At 37.4% G+C, this 15,215-nt stretch overlaps 1 protein-coding gene across 1 annotated transcript in view; it reads right to left on the bottom strand.

Moving 5' to 3' along the window:
• Positions 1–14,969, bottom strand: part of LOC126869346 (uncharacterized) — a 34,178-nt gene extending 19,209 nt beyond the window's left edge. Inside the window, exon 1 of the mRNA XM_050625734.1 lies at positions 13,019–14,969. Coding sequence (XP_050481691.1) covers positions 13,019–14,276 — 1,258 coding nt within the window. The 5' untranslated portion in view covers positions 14,277–14,969. The remainder of the gene's footprint in view (positions 1–13,018) is intronic.
• Positions 14,970–15,215: the final 246 nt, after the last annotated feature.

Raw genomic sequence — 15,215 nt, 5'->3', positions numbered from 1 at the left:
GTAGGGTCGACATGAGCTATCAACTAGCTGAGGGTGCTGGCTATTAGATTTTGCTTATTCTATTCACACATTTAAAGTAAAGTAGAAATTTTTATAATTTACTCTTATGATCATTTCAAAAAATTATTTTTAATAACCATTATTATGACAGTTAATATAATGACTGGGTATTTTCACAACAATCAAGTTACTACTCTCATTCTCCAAAATTTTTGCATATAAAAAACCAAAATTTTGGTATCAAAATCTAATATAATATCCAAGTTGTTTTAGTAACTTTTAATGTTATTATCTATTCTATTTCATCTTTTTTAGATATACTGTCACTAAAAAAGCAAACTTGTATAAAATATCAGGGATATTGTAATTTTATCTCATACTGAATCGGTAACAGTGGATACAATATTAAAGTGGAGACACCAGCTGCCAAGTCTGCCTACACAAAAATGTATTGTTAGCTTATACATCATCCACGCCTACATTTGAATACTGAGCTTGCAAGCTTTCAGAGCCGATAAAGAAGGTTTCTCATTCTGATCTCTGCTTTTCGACTTATCTAAACCGGATAAACTCGAGGGACAGATATTTTACCGGAAGCTGGCACTTTCCTTCTCCAATACAAGTTAACACTCTTTAAATATACTACTCTGGACTATAATATTACCATATCAATCTCATCTTCTTTTTCATGCATTTGTCATCAGTGATTTAAGATTTCAGTCGTCATTATCAAAATTTCCTCTTCATTTTTTTTATATTTCACTTTCTTAAATCACTTGAGTAAAAATTTCCAGGTTTGTATTCCACATTCTGTCTAATTTTCTATTTTTACATCGAAATTTTCATACTTCTCGCGAATTCAAGAATACATATATCTTCAAAAAATACTATAGAAACTATCCTCGTTCCACAAAATTCACGCATTAAAGAAGAGACTTGAACTGGAAGTTGGTCGACGTATCCCATCGAATTTCCAACGCACGAACGCTTTTCCACATAGTAAACTAGGATGACTCAAGCTACGGTTTCCATGAGGCAACCAGTTTTCACAGAAGGAAACTTTCCTGATCCGACGATGAAACTCGTTTATCCCATGGAAGGCGGTCGAATCTTTCACGAAAGCAATGACTCCAGAACAGTTCGTCGCGCTTACGCGCCGCGTTTATACGTGGTGAGTCTGATTGAACGTTAGCGCAGATATATAGGAACGGTTATGATCTCTGTCGGTGACAGCCAGGAAAAGGATCCTGGCTCCTCTTTTTTACGTAGAATATCTTTCTGTATAGAGGGTTACACCCAGCACTTTTTGCACTCGGCTTCTGTTGGCTCTCGCCAGGGGACGATGCAATGCTTTTGACAGAAGGCGTTGGCGTTATGTACACTTGATGACGAAGTGGTCAAAGGGAGCGTCTGCAAGATACGGGCATCCCCTTCGATTTCGCCAGAAGAAAATGCTCCGTTGTATGATATATCGACGAATGGGGAAGGAAAAAATTTCCTGATAATTTTAATGTCATTTATCTGACAATGGGAATCGGAGGGTCGCCCCGTGCTTGGAAATTTATGGAATGCGGATTTTGGAACTGGTTGAATAGTGCTTTTTGCCTATTTAAACCATATAAATGAGATTTTAATTGCTAAAACTCTGATTCTAGTAACTTAATTTTCCTTCTTTTTTCGTTTAAGGAGCATGCGAATTTTATTTTCGACATTTGCTATCTCCTTTTCTTGACATTGAATACTTAATTGATTATTCTGAAAACAGAAAGGCTACTTTCTCTCGTTTTTATAACTCGCACGCATTAAAAGATTAATGAGGCATGATATCAGATATTAAAACAATTTACACGACTTAAATATTGGATACACTTGACAGCTCCATTTGCTGCGATTGTAATAACTTTCACTAAAACAAGTTTATCCAACGGGACTGAAACACTAATTCTAAATTCAAGTTTTGACTACACGTTTACTATTCTGCTAATAATAAACTTCTGGCTTTTAACATCTTTAATATTTTTTACACATGATGAAAAATATATTAAAATGTCTATTTAGAAGAAATCGACTATATATATTATAAGAATAGCCGGCAGTTTTAATATACTTGTCAACACGAAGTATCATAAAATAAATCCTTCACGCTGACGATCGCGGTAAATGAATCACTGTCAACGGGTATGTTTCCACGTTCCAAACACCGACCTAAAATTGTAAACGCCGTTTAAAACATAGCGACCCAAGCTTCTATAATTACATGCTGCGACATCTTTCATTCATGGGGACACGCATTCGTAATCGTCGAATTTCTACCCAGTTTAACATGTCAGTCTTCGTCAGATCGACCTGCTTCTTTTCACACAATCTACCAGAGATACGTCGACGAAAAACGAGAACTTCACCTTCCAATGTCAGTTATCTCAGAACCTTTATAGATCGCCGCTCGAAACGAAACTCGCGTTCACTTTCGTTGGTACGAGTAACGGAACGGTGAAACGTTGTTGAATGGAGACGCTCGTATCATCTGTATATTATACATTATATATACATATAATATCAATCTGTAGATATAGATAGAAGCTGCCAATTTTGTCATTATTCCACATAAGATACATTTGTTTATTATAGTCATTATTTGTTTATTTAATATATGTGTAGTTTGAATATCGTTAAAAATACATAATACATGCAGAAAGGATAATAAAATTTTCTTTATGATTTATCTTTACATTTTCATAGGAACGTTTTGATTAATTTAACAAAATGTTTGCCACTATATTTATTGGCACTTCGAATGGAATTAACCCAGTGAAAAATAGATTTTCTATTCCGAGGTTCGTCAATTGGGGCAATGACGTCGAAGTACTTGTACCTTGAAGATTGTGCCTTCATTCAAGTAATCTTTGTTTGGTTCTTTATGACTTTTTGTATGCACTTCAGGAGTGAAAGGAATATTTTTAACCATTAATTGGCACCATTGGGTTGAACATGACGATATTGGTATACGTAGACTGTATAACATTACTACATAAAATATAGAACACAGAAGAAAATTAGTCTAATCTAACTCAAGCATTCAAATCTAACGATATCAGTCGAAGATTAAAGAAGCGATTCGGTAAAAGAAATCAAATTAAGAATTCTGAATTTTCTCTCTCTAGTTATTACATTTAATTTAAAGTTTCCAATATAAAAAAAGAGTACTGAAACTTCAAACTCTCTTTACTCCAAACATAAATTTTTTTACTTTACTTAGTTACGAGTATTAGAACAACGTCACGGTTTACTTCCTTTATTCGCAAGTCGCTGTAGGATATCGTGAAAATGAGTGAAAATGATTCAGAATGAATTGGAAGTTGAAGGATATCCGCGAGAGCATTGGTTCGTTAATATTCCGACTAATATTTAACAACACGTTGCTTTACTGCTTCGAGGTAAGGATCCTAAGCGTACGGTCAGGAAATAACTACGATAACCGGAAATAATACAGAAAGCATTGTCGGTAATCTTTGTAATGCGCTCTAATTTATTTAAAGATACGAGCACCTGGGCGCATCGAGAGGGAAATTCTCAGTATTTCACCGAAATGAACTTAACTACGCCCGGGAGGACAGACATAATATACCAACCGTGGAAAACTATATTAAAAATTATTTACGAGCGACCACGCGCAATATAGTCGGCGAAAGTAAATTGAGCACGACCACTGGAAAAAGTATAACTGTCAAAGAGAATAAGAATTCGGTTTATCACGAGGTTCGACGGTCATTTTTATAGCGTTTAAAAACGGACACGCGAGTCGCGCACAGTGATACACGAGTCCCGAACAACGTCACTGTCTCTTAAGCATCTTTTTTACGCCGCTTCTCCTGAGCAATTTTAGTCCAGTTTTATTCTCGTTCGATGTAAATCAACGTAATTCCTCCGTACGCTGAGAAATAAACTCTGTTTCTGCGTTCCTGAAATCTATACCCGCTCCCTTTTGCCCCAATTGCGAAATTGGGCCAGATAACTGGTGTTTCAAGTGTGTAATATTCTTCTTGTGTTTTTGTTGATGATTTCAGAATTGGAACAGACACATAGTAGTTTATTAGTTACATTTCGAATTGAAATGAATATTCGTTATATGCTATTTTATTGATATTAGCATAAGAAGAAAAGTCTGCAAACTACAAGTTGTTATTAGTTTCTAACCAAGCAAGTAGTGAAACCATGAATCTTCTAAATTGATAGTTGTAGAATTGGTTTAAAAGCTCTTCGTGTTCTTCTAATTAGAACAAACAGTACTTTAAACGTAAATTACAATTTTCGTCACTTATTTCTCTTTATACTTTCTTTAACGTAACTATGCAAACAATGACCATTTCCACAGCGAGAGCTTTAATTTCGACTACTTTAAAACGCATCACGCTTACTTTCCCAATGAAGCACGTTTATTAGGTTAAGAGTACGATCAGAAGTCACGAGATCCAGTTACAATTACCTTAAAATCAATTATACGGTCGCAATTGTTGCAGTTGCCATTAGATGAAGGGCCAATTAAAGATCGTTGCTGCTTAACATGCTCGCGTTTGTATGTTTCTTCGTAAAGAGAAGAAAACTAGAGGGAGAGTGCCGGCGAGGTAAATTTGACGAAAGAACAGGAAAGTTCGCGGACAAATGTTATGTCTGGAAAAAGAGAAAAAGGGTTTGACGGCAGCCTGTAAGTCGTTTCGTTCGTCGAAATTTGAAGGATTTACGAATGCGTTTCAGAACTGAGCGCATCTGGACAGGATGTCTCCTATGACACGATGAAACTTCATGTTTCTTTTTACGAGTCTTCCATAGAATTTTATTTCGAGATGTCAGTCGATGATTTCTGGAAAACGTTCTCCCGTTGTATTTTTGGATTAATATCAAGATGTCTAAGCACAGGAAGTTTACGTTGAGAAGGTTCCTGCAATTCCTAATTTATCTCGTTTGAATGATAAAGCTGAATTGTGAGGTACAGTTGAGCTACTATAGATCCAGTTAACCGAAAATTATTAACAGTAATACCTTCTTTTGTATAACATATTCTTTTTCTTCTGGACAAGTAAAGATGTACAAGCGATTGTCTCTACTTAAGATTGCAAGAACGTGTCCAATAGGAGTCAGGTTATATACTGATCGTCTTATTCTACTTAAAATCGTAAGAACTATGCAAGAGAAGCCTATAATTTACATCTTGTCATTTGTTTTTTAATTATTATCAGTTAATAAATCATAATGCAAGGAAGCCTAGATCTATTATATGAACATTAAAAAATCATAAAATGTCACTAAATAATTCTTGATATTTAAATTTCATTTATATATATATTGATTTTTATTATTATAAAATTTGGAACGTGTATAGCTGACTCACTTTTTAAAGAACAGAAAAGGATATTACTTAAAAAATGAAATTGAAATACAGCAGAGTTAGCAAAACAGTTCCCCCATCAAACATCAAGCTCTTTCACACAACCCCTCGTATCCAAGCATCTCGAGCATTTTCCTCATTTCAAGACAAATTCAAATAATCGCGACGTCGCGTCGTCTTGCGTTTCAGGCATTTTAAACGTTTTCCCCGACTCGTATAGCGCGCTCTTTCGTGTTCTGTGGCACCAAACGTCAAGTTTCCTCGACGTATCCGTGCTTGTTCCCCAATAAATCTGCTCTCCATCTTTTCCTCAAACGACAATTTTTTCCTCGTTCGTTTGCAGCCTCGATTCTCGTCCTGGTATTTTTGCGCGCCTCGTATCTCTCATTACTTTATGTCGGGCAATTTGCGTCGCGAACAGCGCGCGTGCATCGTTGCTCTGTCACGCGTGTAACGGCTGACGAGCAAAAGACCCGTCCGCGAATTACATCTCGCAAACTTCATTCCAACACGCGTCACACAGCTCCTCCCTCTCGTCGCTGTTCATATTCGCGGATGACAGTAACGTCGTCGTGATACACCGTATATGGAACGTCGTGTTGTGACGTCAGAAATTACACGTGGATAAAATGGGCCAATCGCTCCGACCGTGAAAGTAGCTCGCAACGAAAATAAGTTAGACCGGTCGGGGAACCGAGACTTGTTTGACATTTGGCTCGATCGTAGCCAACTGTTTGCGGAACTGGAGCTAGTATCTTTTGGTTCTTTTAGAGTTCCACGTTGTTCTAAGAACTTGTTTCTAACCTGTTTGATTAAGAAGTATGTGTACTTTTAATCGTGTGAATTATTTACATTTACAGTATTACATGCAAAATTATGTATTATCTGTTATTTTTAAATTAGCACGCGAGGAAAAGTTTATAGTCCATAACTTTTAAGTCATCAATTTACTAATAGTAGCTAGTAAATTATTACGCAAATAAGCCCAATAATACGAAGAATAATATGTCAGATCATTTATTATTATTTTCTTACTGTTAACTGGTTACAGCTTTATAACTTAATTCTTATGTCTTCAAAGTATTCCTTACCTTCTAATAGAAATAATAACGGAATTTTACATTAACATTTGACACTTAATAATACCTAATTTAAATTCCAACAAGATATCATTTAAAACTCGGAAATTTAGCTTCGAATAATCGTCAGTTACAATACAAAGGTTTAATTTACACTCGTATTAATCGCGTTAAACCTAACTGGTTTCTAAGCAAGGTCCAATTGTTTTCTAATCTTCAGTGGTTCTATTTTGTGGTTCCCAAGTTTCTCTATCAATTTCACCTCCAGATAAGAAGATGCAATTATTGCAACTGTTTCCCTTGTGAACTTATCTAACAGTAGTTATCTGGCATTTTCTACTTCCCAGCGTAACATCCGAAGGTAATTTCGTTTTTTCTCTGTAACCACTGCGACGAAGAAGCAATACCGCGAGACGAATCTTCGTAAGAAACGAAGAAAAATCCGCGAGCAACGCAAGCTGGTAGATTTCACAAGATTCGAGGTATTTCCGTTTGATTGTTAACGTCCGTGGGACGAGCTTCGTCCCATCGTCGCTGATACCAGAATCCTCTTAGCTGGGATTCTCTTTTCTCCTGCGAAGGCCACTTTTCTTTATCTACGCTGTTACAATAATCCGCGTCCCTGAACGGAAACCTACCCAGGAGGAATTTGAACTTAGCAGAACTCGCCCCCTAACAGGCGGGAATTTCAAAGAATTCCAACGTGAAGGTATCGCGTAACTGGCTGTATGAAAAATAGCGGATCTACATATTCGCAGTAGGGGGCGATTTCAAGAACACTTTTATCGCGTTCCTTCCATCTTTCCACTTTGCAGGTTTCTCTGTTTGTTCCTCGTGTTTCGCGTTTTATACTTGTGTTGTAAGCGAAGAATTCTATCTGACAGCGCGCGTGTTTCGCGCCTTATTGGAAGAGGGTTCCTGATCAGACGGAGGAACATGTTGTAAGAGACACAGGGGAATTCAGAGGGGGATTTTTAATCTGATAGAATTTTAGAAGGGCTTGGTTTGCGTGTACTGTCATTCTTGTGTGAGTGAAATAATAACTTCGATTGTGATAGGCCAAGGAGTGAATTATTTTTTTGTTCAATTGACTGTGATCAAGTCAGGCGAAACAAAATTCTATTTTATTCTCTTTTTCAACGAATAGTTTCATCTTCCTGAATATCATTTTATGTATCGTTTTTAAACTGGCAATGCGAACTTTTCTTTTATATATGATTTCAATTTGTGAACTTTTACATATACAGACGTATGTCTTTCAGCATTCGTCAAAAGTCGAACATTGCATGTATTAGTTGATTGATGTGTCTGCGAACAAAGTGCCTATAAAATCAAATTTATAAAAGGAATTACCAATTGTTCCAACTGAAATACTCTTGAAATAAACTTAAAATCTAATTCAGGTCTTATATGCTTTCTATCAATGTTAATATTATTTCTTTCGCGTGTATCACGATAGTATGTAGTTCGAGCGAGGAAAACTAAAAGTTTGCATGAATCTTAAAACAGTATAGTTGCAATGAAATAAATGAGAATGCCAGGCTGGGTCTCGTTCAGGCAAGCTCCTCTTAAACGCTGATTGTAAGTTCTTAAAACTCGTTCTGCTCTCGAAGTTTCGCACAGAGTTCCGCCTTAGCTTGTTACTCTGTCTAAAACTTCCCTCTCACAACACACTATCCACGCTTAAGAACACTCATCCCCCCCACGCTCACATACTTATACCTGCCAGTCAACCACTTTGACGCACGCACGCATTTCCTCGAATCTAACTTTCTAAATAACGCAATCGCAACTTCGTGCCCGAAAAACACACTGTGTCGAGAACAATTCTATAATATTTGTGACTATAAAATAGTAACAAAAGAAATAATTAGGGAATTATCAAACTGTTCTAACTGATATAATTCAGTAGATCTTAGAACTTTCATAACTAGTTCGCAATATGCATGTATAATGAGCCAAATGTATCAGAAATATGTACGATATAATATATCGAGTATTACTTTAAATGTTCTACTTTTATCCTAAGAAAATATACATTTGCACGAGCATTAATAATTTATTTGATTTATTTAGAATTATGCCTTGCAACATATTTTTTCGTATAAGTTTAGAAACCTAAGCTTCTAAAAGAGAGAACGTTTGTTGAGCTATTAATTCGTTTATTTTCTTCATCTTAGGGTAAAAAGAAGAGAATCCACAGGAATCAAAGACGAATGAAGTTTCTGTGGATTCAGTAATTAATCGAATTCGTGATCGATGTTTTTCTTCTAATCGTCTGGCCCACCTAAAGCGAGTGTGGCTATTTACGCGGTCCGTATGTGGTTAATAGCGCAGTTAAGAATGCGACAACCTTGTTAAAGCCTGTGTCATGCTTTTTAAACGTGCACATGGTTACTCTCTGTTCTTTTTCTAAGAGTGTTCTTGTTAGCTGGAATTCATACCAGCAACAATTATAAAGTCAGCACTCGAGATTTCCGTTCTACGCGATTTGATCGATAGCTTTGCGCCGCGAACGCATGTGGGTGGCGATCTGTCTATCTACCGTGAAAGTTTTCGACAGTGACGGTATGATGGAATTATAATGTCGAATTAATTCTGTCATGAATAGGAAACTGTGTAAATTCATCTGATGGATTCCTGATTTAATAGTGTAAAAATAATTATTCATTGGAGAATTGTATTTCGAAAGGTTATCAAACGCTTTGTCTTACCTGCACTTCCGTTAAAAAAAAATTGTGCTAAATTCCTGTAGTTTTTGCGATTGAAGACTATAATTTTTTCATAATTATTTAACATGACTTGATTAATTAAATATTTTCCACTATTATTTATAATTTCTCCCTAACGTTCCGATAGTTTGTGAATTTGTTGCTCGAAGAAATCAATTGTTTTTGATGCAAAGCAATGTTCGAAATATTTTCACTGTTTCACATTGTTATAGAATAAGTAGATCCGATAGTTGTTTCACGGTAAATAAAAAAGGATGGTAAGGGATCGAAGCGAGGTCTGGCGAAGTAGATACTAAAGATCTTTCCATTCAAGGAAGGTTCTTTCTAAAGAATTATTTTTATTATGACATTATCATACTAGTATTATCGTTACGGAGCGGTATCTGATATCAATACAAATGTCGTTAAAAGAGGAAACATAAAATTATACAGGTATTTCTATTTCATTAATATTAAAAAAGAGAATAGAAACTATCGAATGACATGTAACACATATGGCAAATGTTAGGATTTAATATTATAAATATTATAAACCAACCTCGTATAACTAGACGCTGTAAACAACAGTTTAGAATTTTCTGCACGTTTCTCCTGAACAGATAAAACCTCCAAATGTTGTTGTCTATTCAATTTCTAATTACCTGGTTTCCATTTTATCTCATGCTACTTAAATATGAAAATCACGTGGCTCCACTATTTTACATAAACGCCAGCAATTTGTCAACCGTTGTCTTCCGTTTTCATAACGAGGTCACGACACCGGCGAAAACAGCCAGAAATAGAGAAAATCGAGCGAAGGCGTCATAATTCGTACGATCGACCTTTCTAGATTTAATATACATTACAATAAACATAATTAAAGGAACAGTTCTCATGAATTTCGAGCAAAGAGCAATCACCGAGTCAGCTAGAATTCTACTCTCGATCGTGTGATTTGGAGGGTTCTAGTCGTCTTTGAATAGGAACTAGGCCCACCTGAATAATCGAGTCCCTCACCTGCTCTCAAGTGTGCACGCACTCATGAACAACGCTTTCTCAAACGAGAACAGGATCAACGTTCTATTATGACGTCATTCCTAGACGATAAGTCTTCGAATCGTTTCACTGACATCGAGCACCCGTGGATGACGTAAAGGCGAGAGAGCAATTCGTCTTTATTGGCCGATTCATGAACCACTATTGCAGCTTCGTTAGTGGAACGAGTTCGAAAGAAGCCGTGGATGAAATTTTGAGAAATTACCGTTGTCTGTAGGAATTTTAGAGAAAATGTTGCTTTGAAAAGTTTCTCAAAATTTTCTGGTCTGACTGCTGGTCGATTATATCGTAATAAATTCCTAAGGGTAAAAGATCAGTCAGTAGCTCAATTAACCGGGTAATAACTAAAATTTCAATTCAGTAAATGGAATTCAAATAAATGTAGTTCTAATGCATAGATTTATAGAATTTTGTGCAGTAAATACATTTGTCGAGACTTCTTGATAAAGTTGTGTCTACCTATAAATTTAATTTTATAACATTTGAAATCGAAGATTCTTTATTTAATCTGATCGTAGACAATATCAGTAAAATATCATTAAATTGGAAATCGTTATGGATATTTTATGAAAGGAAAGCGAGCAAAAATATATTGTTTCCGCGTTTCATTCGTGTGTTTTATGATAATTGAATAGCCGTCTGCTTTCCAATTCAGTTTAGCTATTACTATTTCGATAAGAGAACGCCTGCTTCCGTTTCGAGAGATAACTGGGCCACGTGTGAGAAACAGTAGAGGGACAACGCGCCATCTCCTTAGAATTGCGAATATTTTCTAGCGATTATTAGACCTGCCGGCTCCATCCCGAGCCTGTGTAGATTTTCCCTGTGGTTTCGCCAAGATGTTGCTTATGGTGCGCAAAGTGTATTGAAAAACTTATGTTTGTTGATTCAACTAGAATATATTGAAATACATATCCATATTTGCCTTTCCATGTTACTTCAATTCATCAGAAATTGCTATGCCCCTTGAAATCATTTAAAATTTACAATTAACTCTGATCTTTCTTCTTACATAAAACAATTAAAAGTAGATTTTGATTCGTAATAGAATAAACTCAGTAAACCATAATATTACATTCATTACTAAGTTCCTAATAAATCGATATCATTAGAATCTTTTCTTATCAAGTCGCAATCGAATCATGTAGAATACTGGTGAGTTTCATATATTTAAATTATTTTTTGTATACTAGGTAATGTGTATGAATAATTGTATGTTATATAAGATAGGAGGTAAAGAGTGGAGTTGATCAGTTTGGCTTGTAATTGTAGGAAACTCGACTATTTCATATCATCAACTACAGAGATAGGAATCAAAGATGTGTAGAAAATCATATTGCGACGAAAGCTACTACTAGAATCTCACAATGTTCTTGATAACTCATCGAAGACTCGTAAAGTTTGCCAACAACAAGGGGTGGAACGTTTGCCAAGTGGCATTCATCCGCATCTTTTTCTCCAAGCGTAGCCACGAACCGAAGTAAACGAACGGCGAGAAGGTGTGATGTATAATTAACGCGATTCATATCTCGTTTATTAGGCGGCAGATGTAAGAATACTCGGCGACACTCGTGCCGCTTGGACGTTCGCCAAAGAGCGATATACGTGCCTGACCATGCACGTTTCGTGGCCACGGAAACGAGAGAAACAGTTGCGCGCAGACAAAGCGCTAGTGGACGGGCAACAAGGTGAAAGATGCATCGTGATTTCAGCCTTGTTTCACACGGCCCAGCCAGCTGACGCTCTTTAATTTCACCGACTATTCCCACAACGTTGCAACTTTCTGCCCCTTTCAATCGCGATAACGTTCTGCGCCGTTTTATGGCCGAATTGAAACAGACTGAAACTCTGTCGGTAGTTAATGTTCCAATTTTATTACTCATTTCCTTCTTCTGTTCCTTTTTCTTGCTTCTCGATTATTTATGTTAGTTAATATATTTGGATTTTATTACTGATTGATTTACTAAAGAATTACTAAACCAAGTGAAATTACACATTCTAAATTATTTTCTTCATAATTAATCAGAGGGACGGAGATACTCTTGAAAAAATATATGTACCTGCTGTGGTTAGTACCCAAACCAAACCTCATAAAAATATTATAGTGTTAGATGAATAAAAACGAAAGAAACGCGTTACTCCAACTTACTATGATAGCGAATATGTTAAAAACATGCACGCTCCGTGTAAGTCTAATGTTGAATGACACATAAGAAAAATCGGCATTACTACGGTTTCAACAATTCGTCGATCGATTTGTTATGCAAATGAGTAGATGATCGAATTGGACGAGCAAATGGCTACATACACGTGAATAAATTGTTTGAAACTGAACGTTAAATTGGTACTTGTACATCGTCCTGTTGCAACACGAGGTACTGATACGTGTGGTGTTTGAATAGTGAATTTATTATAAAGTTTGAATAGTAAATTAAAAGCGGATTGAAGACTATACACGGAAATACAGGAATGAACATGTAATTTTAATATATTTGGACATAATAAATTACTACGTAAATGTTATAATAAATACAGTAGTGCGCATATACTTCTTGTGGATACAGTATATATACTTTCAAAATTTTTATATAACTTATTATATATATATATATATATATATATATATATATATATATATATATATATAATCATTCATACAACACGCGAGAAAAGTTTTGTAAGTGTACAAACATCTACACGAACCATTGTATATAAATCGTCTATCATACCAAATAATATTCTTATCCCCTCAACCAAATCTTCGGAACAATTTCCCAAAACAAACTAACCTGACTTCCAGTACACAGCATGGGCAAACTTGTCAGCCACCTGCAGCAGGAAGATGCCACTGGCCCCATGTACTCCATAGGACAGCATCTGCACCAGCATACCAACAAACATCACGATCCATCCCCAGCCTCCTTCCGGATAATAATGTTGTTTCAATGTATGCAGTTGCTTTAAATCAGTCAGCAATTGTTTGGAATTGTGCGCGTGGCCGGCGGCAGGCGATTGTTCGTTTCCACTGCACGCGACACCGCTATCGTGTACAGATAATCGTGGCAAAGACCTGCTGTGATATAGCAACGACGCAACAGGGGTCTCGTGCCTTGATTTCTTTCCATTCGCCTCCTTTACGTAGTTCTCTTCGTACGCTAGTCCTTCACACTCTAAAAATCCTGAATATTTAGGCAGATAAGACTTTTCGTAAGAAAGATGCAGTTCATCACAATTTGGACACGTAGTTTGGCCAACGTGTTTTCCGACTTTACGAACAGGCGTCACGTTGTTGGAGGATCGGGGTTCACTGACACGAGGACTTTCCTGACTCGTGGATGATCGAGTTACCCCCCTTTCGATGTCCTCGCGCCCTTTTACTATCGGTCTGTCTCTCGGAGAATCGGCAAGTTTACGAGGCACTTCTGCTCGAGACCTTCTCTCAATTGTACCTTCCGCCGTATCAACGATCAGATTCGCGTGATTCCGTGGTCTATATCGCGGTGAAAGTTCGCGTCGATCCTTTTTACCAACATTCTCTTTCGATCCACGCTGTCTGGTCGAACCTACTAATTTATAGATGACCCCAGAGATCGATGTCTGCGTGTTCTCCGGCTTCTTTTTCGACTTCACGACCCTCTGTTTCTTAATCTGTATTGAGTTATCTGGCCTAAAGTTTACGCTAAGCCGTTTGTGCTCAGTGGGAAACTTGTATGCGTCATACTGCCGCGAACTTTTCGGTTTGTCAGCAAGTTCTGCGTTTCTCGTACTTTTGCTCCTTCCATCTTGAGCGAGAAGCGATCTGTTTTTATCTGGAGGTTCGTGAACCGTCAAATTTTGTCCTTGGACGTCCTCGCTGGATGTCCTGCGATGGTCCTCCACGACGACGAGTCCTCTCATTCCGCCTTTTTGATTCGTAATCCTTCGCTTTCTCTCGCTATCGCTGGTGACACTTGAATCTTCCGAAGTCAGAGATTCACAAAGGAGCGATGACTTATTGACTGTCGTTCGATCGTCGCCGATTTCCAGATCGACGCGAGAGGCAGCCATTATCCGGTGTTCTCAAACCTCTTCCCATTCGCGTCTTCGTCGTCTTCGCCGTTTTCGTCGTCGATTCTCTGTCTCCTCTGCCTCTTCCATTTCCCCTCCACCAAAGGATCTCTGATTCTTTACTTACTGTCCACCAGAGTGAAAATGCGAGATTAAGTCGCGACAGTCAAATTACGTGTTCAATTGCGTTCCATGAATCATCCAGTTGAAGATTTTACAATTTGGACTTGCAAAATGATGATATTCAACGCTTGAGTTAATACACATTTTATATCATCTACTTTTTTCTATTTTACAAAACCATCTCCTGTTATTAATTTTCTTTATTCATTTTCTTTTCTTCCGTTTTTAAATGCGACTTCTAAACGTCATTTTAGAAGAGGAAAGTTACGATGCATACTTGACAATTGCAACTACACGATTCTGTTACATTTCAATGTTATAACAGTAATTAGAGTCTTGTTCGGAGAAATTCTCTGGCTTAAGACAAATTCAACCGGTTCGCGATTTTGGTGACAACGTATATAGGACCCGGTTTTATACGGTTTGAATACAGATATCTCGGCGATCTGAAGGCTGTCGAAGATACGACAAGTAAGCAACCGAGCGCGCCACGCTCAGCACGCAAACTGGCCGGAGAACCGCGTCGGCCAAGAATCGTGCGGCTGTCCGCGCGGCCACGCTCGACAGCTGCGCTTCTGGAACCGAAGCCGGAGGAATCCCTCTCTCTTTTTCTAAACCCCCTCCGCGCTGGTTGCTCCAGCCACTTTGTATGTTCGCGGAACGTTCAGGTAGCCGTTGTTCCGACGGCAAAAGCGAAGCAATTATGCGCGAGAAATGTTGCTTCCAACGAGCTTGTTGCGTAAGTAACGTTCGTCGATTTGTTACTTGAAACGAAGGTAGAAATGTAATTGTTTCGGGAAAGTATTCAAAGGGTTT

Source organism: Bombus huntii, chromosome 9 (assembly GCF_024542735.1).
Source record: "Bombus huntii isolate Logan2020A chromosome 9, iyBomHunt1.1, whole genome shotgun sequence".
In the NCBI taxonomy this organism is placed as follows: Eukaryota; Metazoa; Arthropoda; class Insecta; order Hymenoptera; family Apidae; genus Bombus; species Bombus huntii.
Note: the sequence above shows the minus strand (reverse complement) of the source record. Positions and strands in the feature narration are given on the sequence as shown.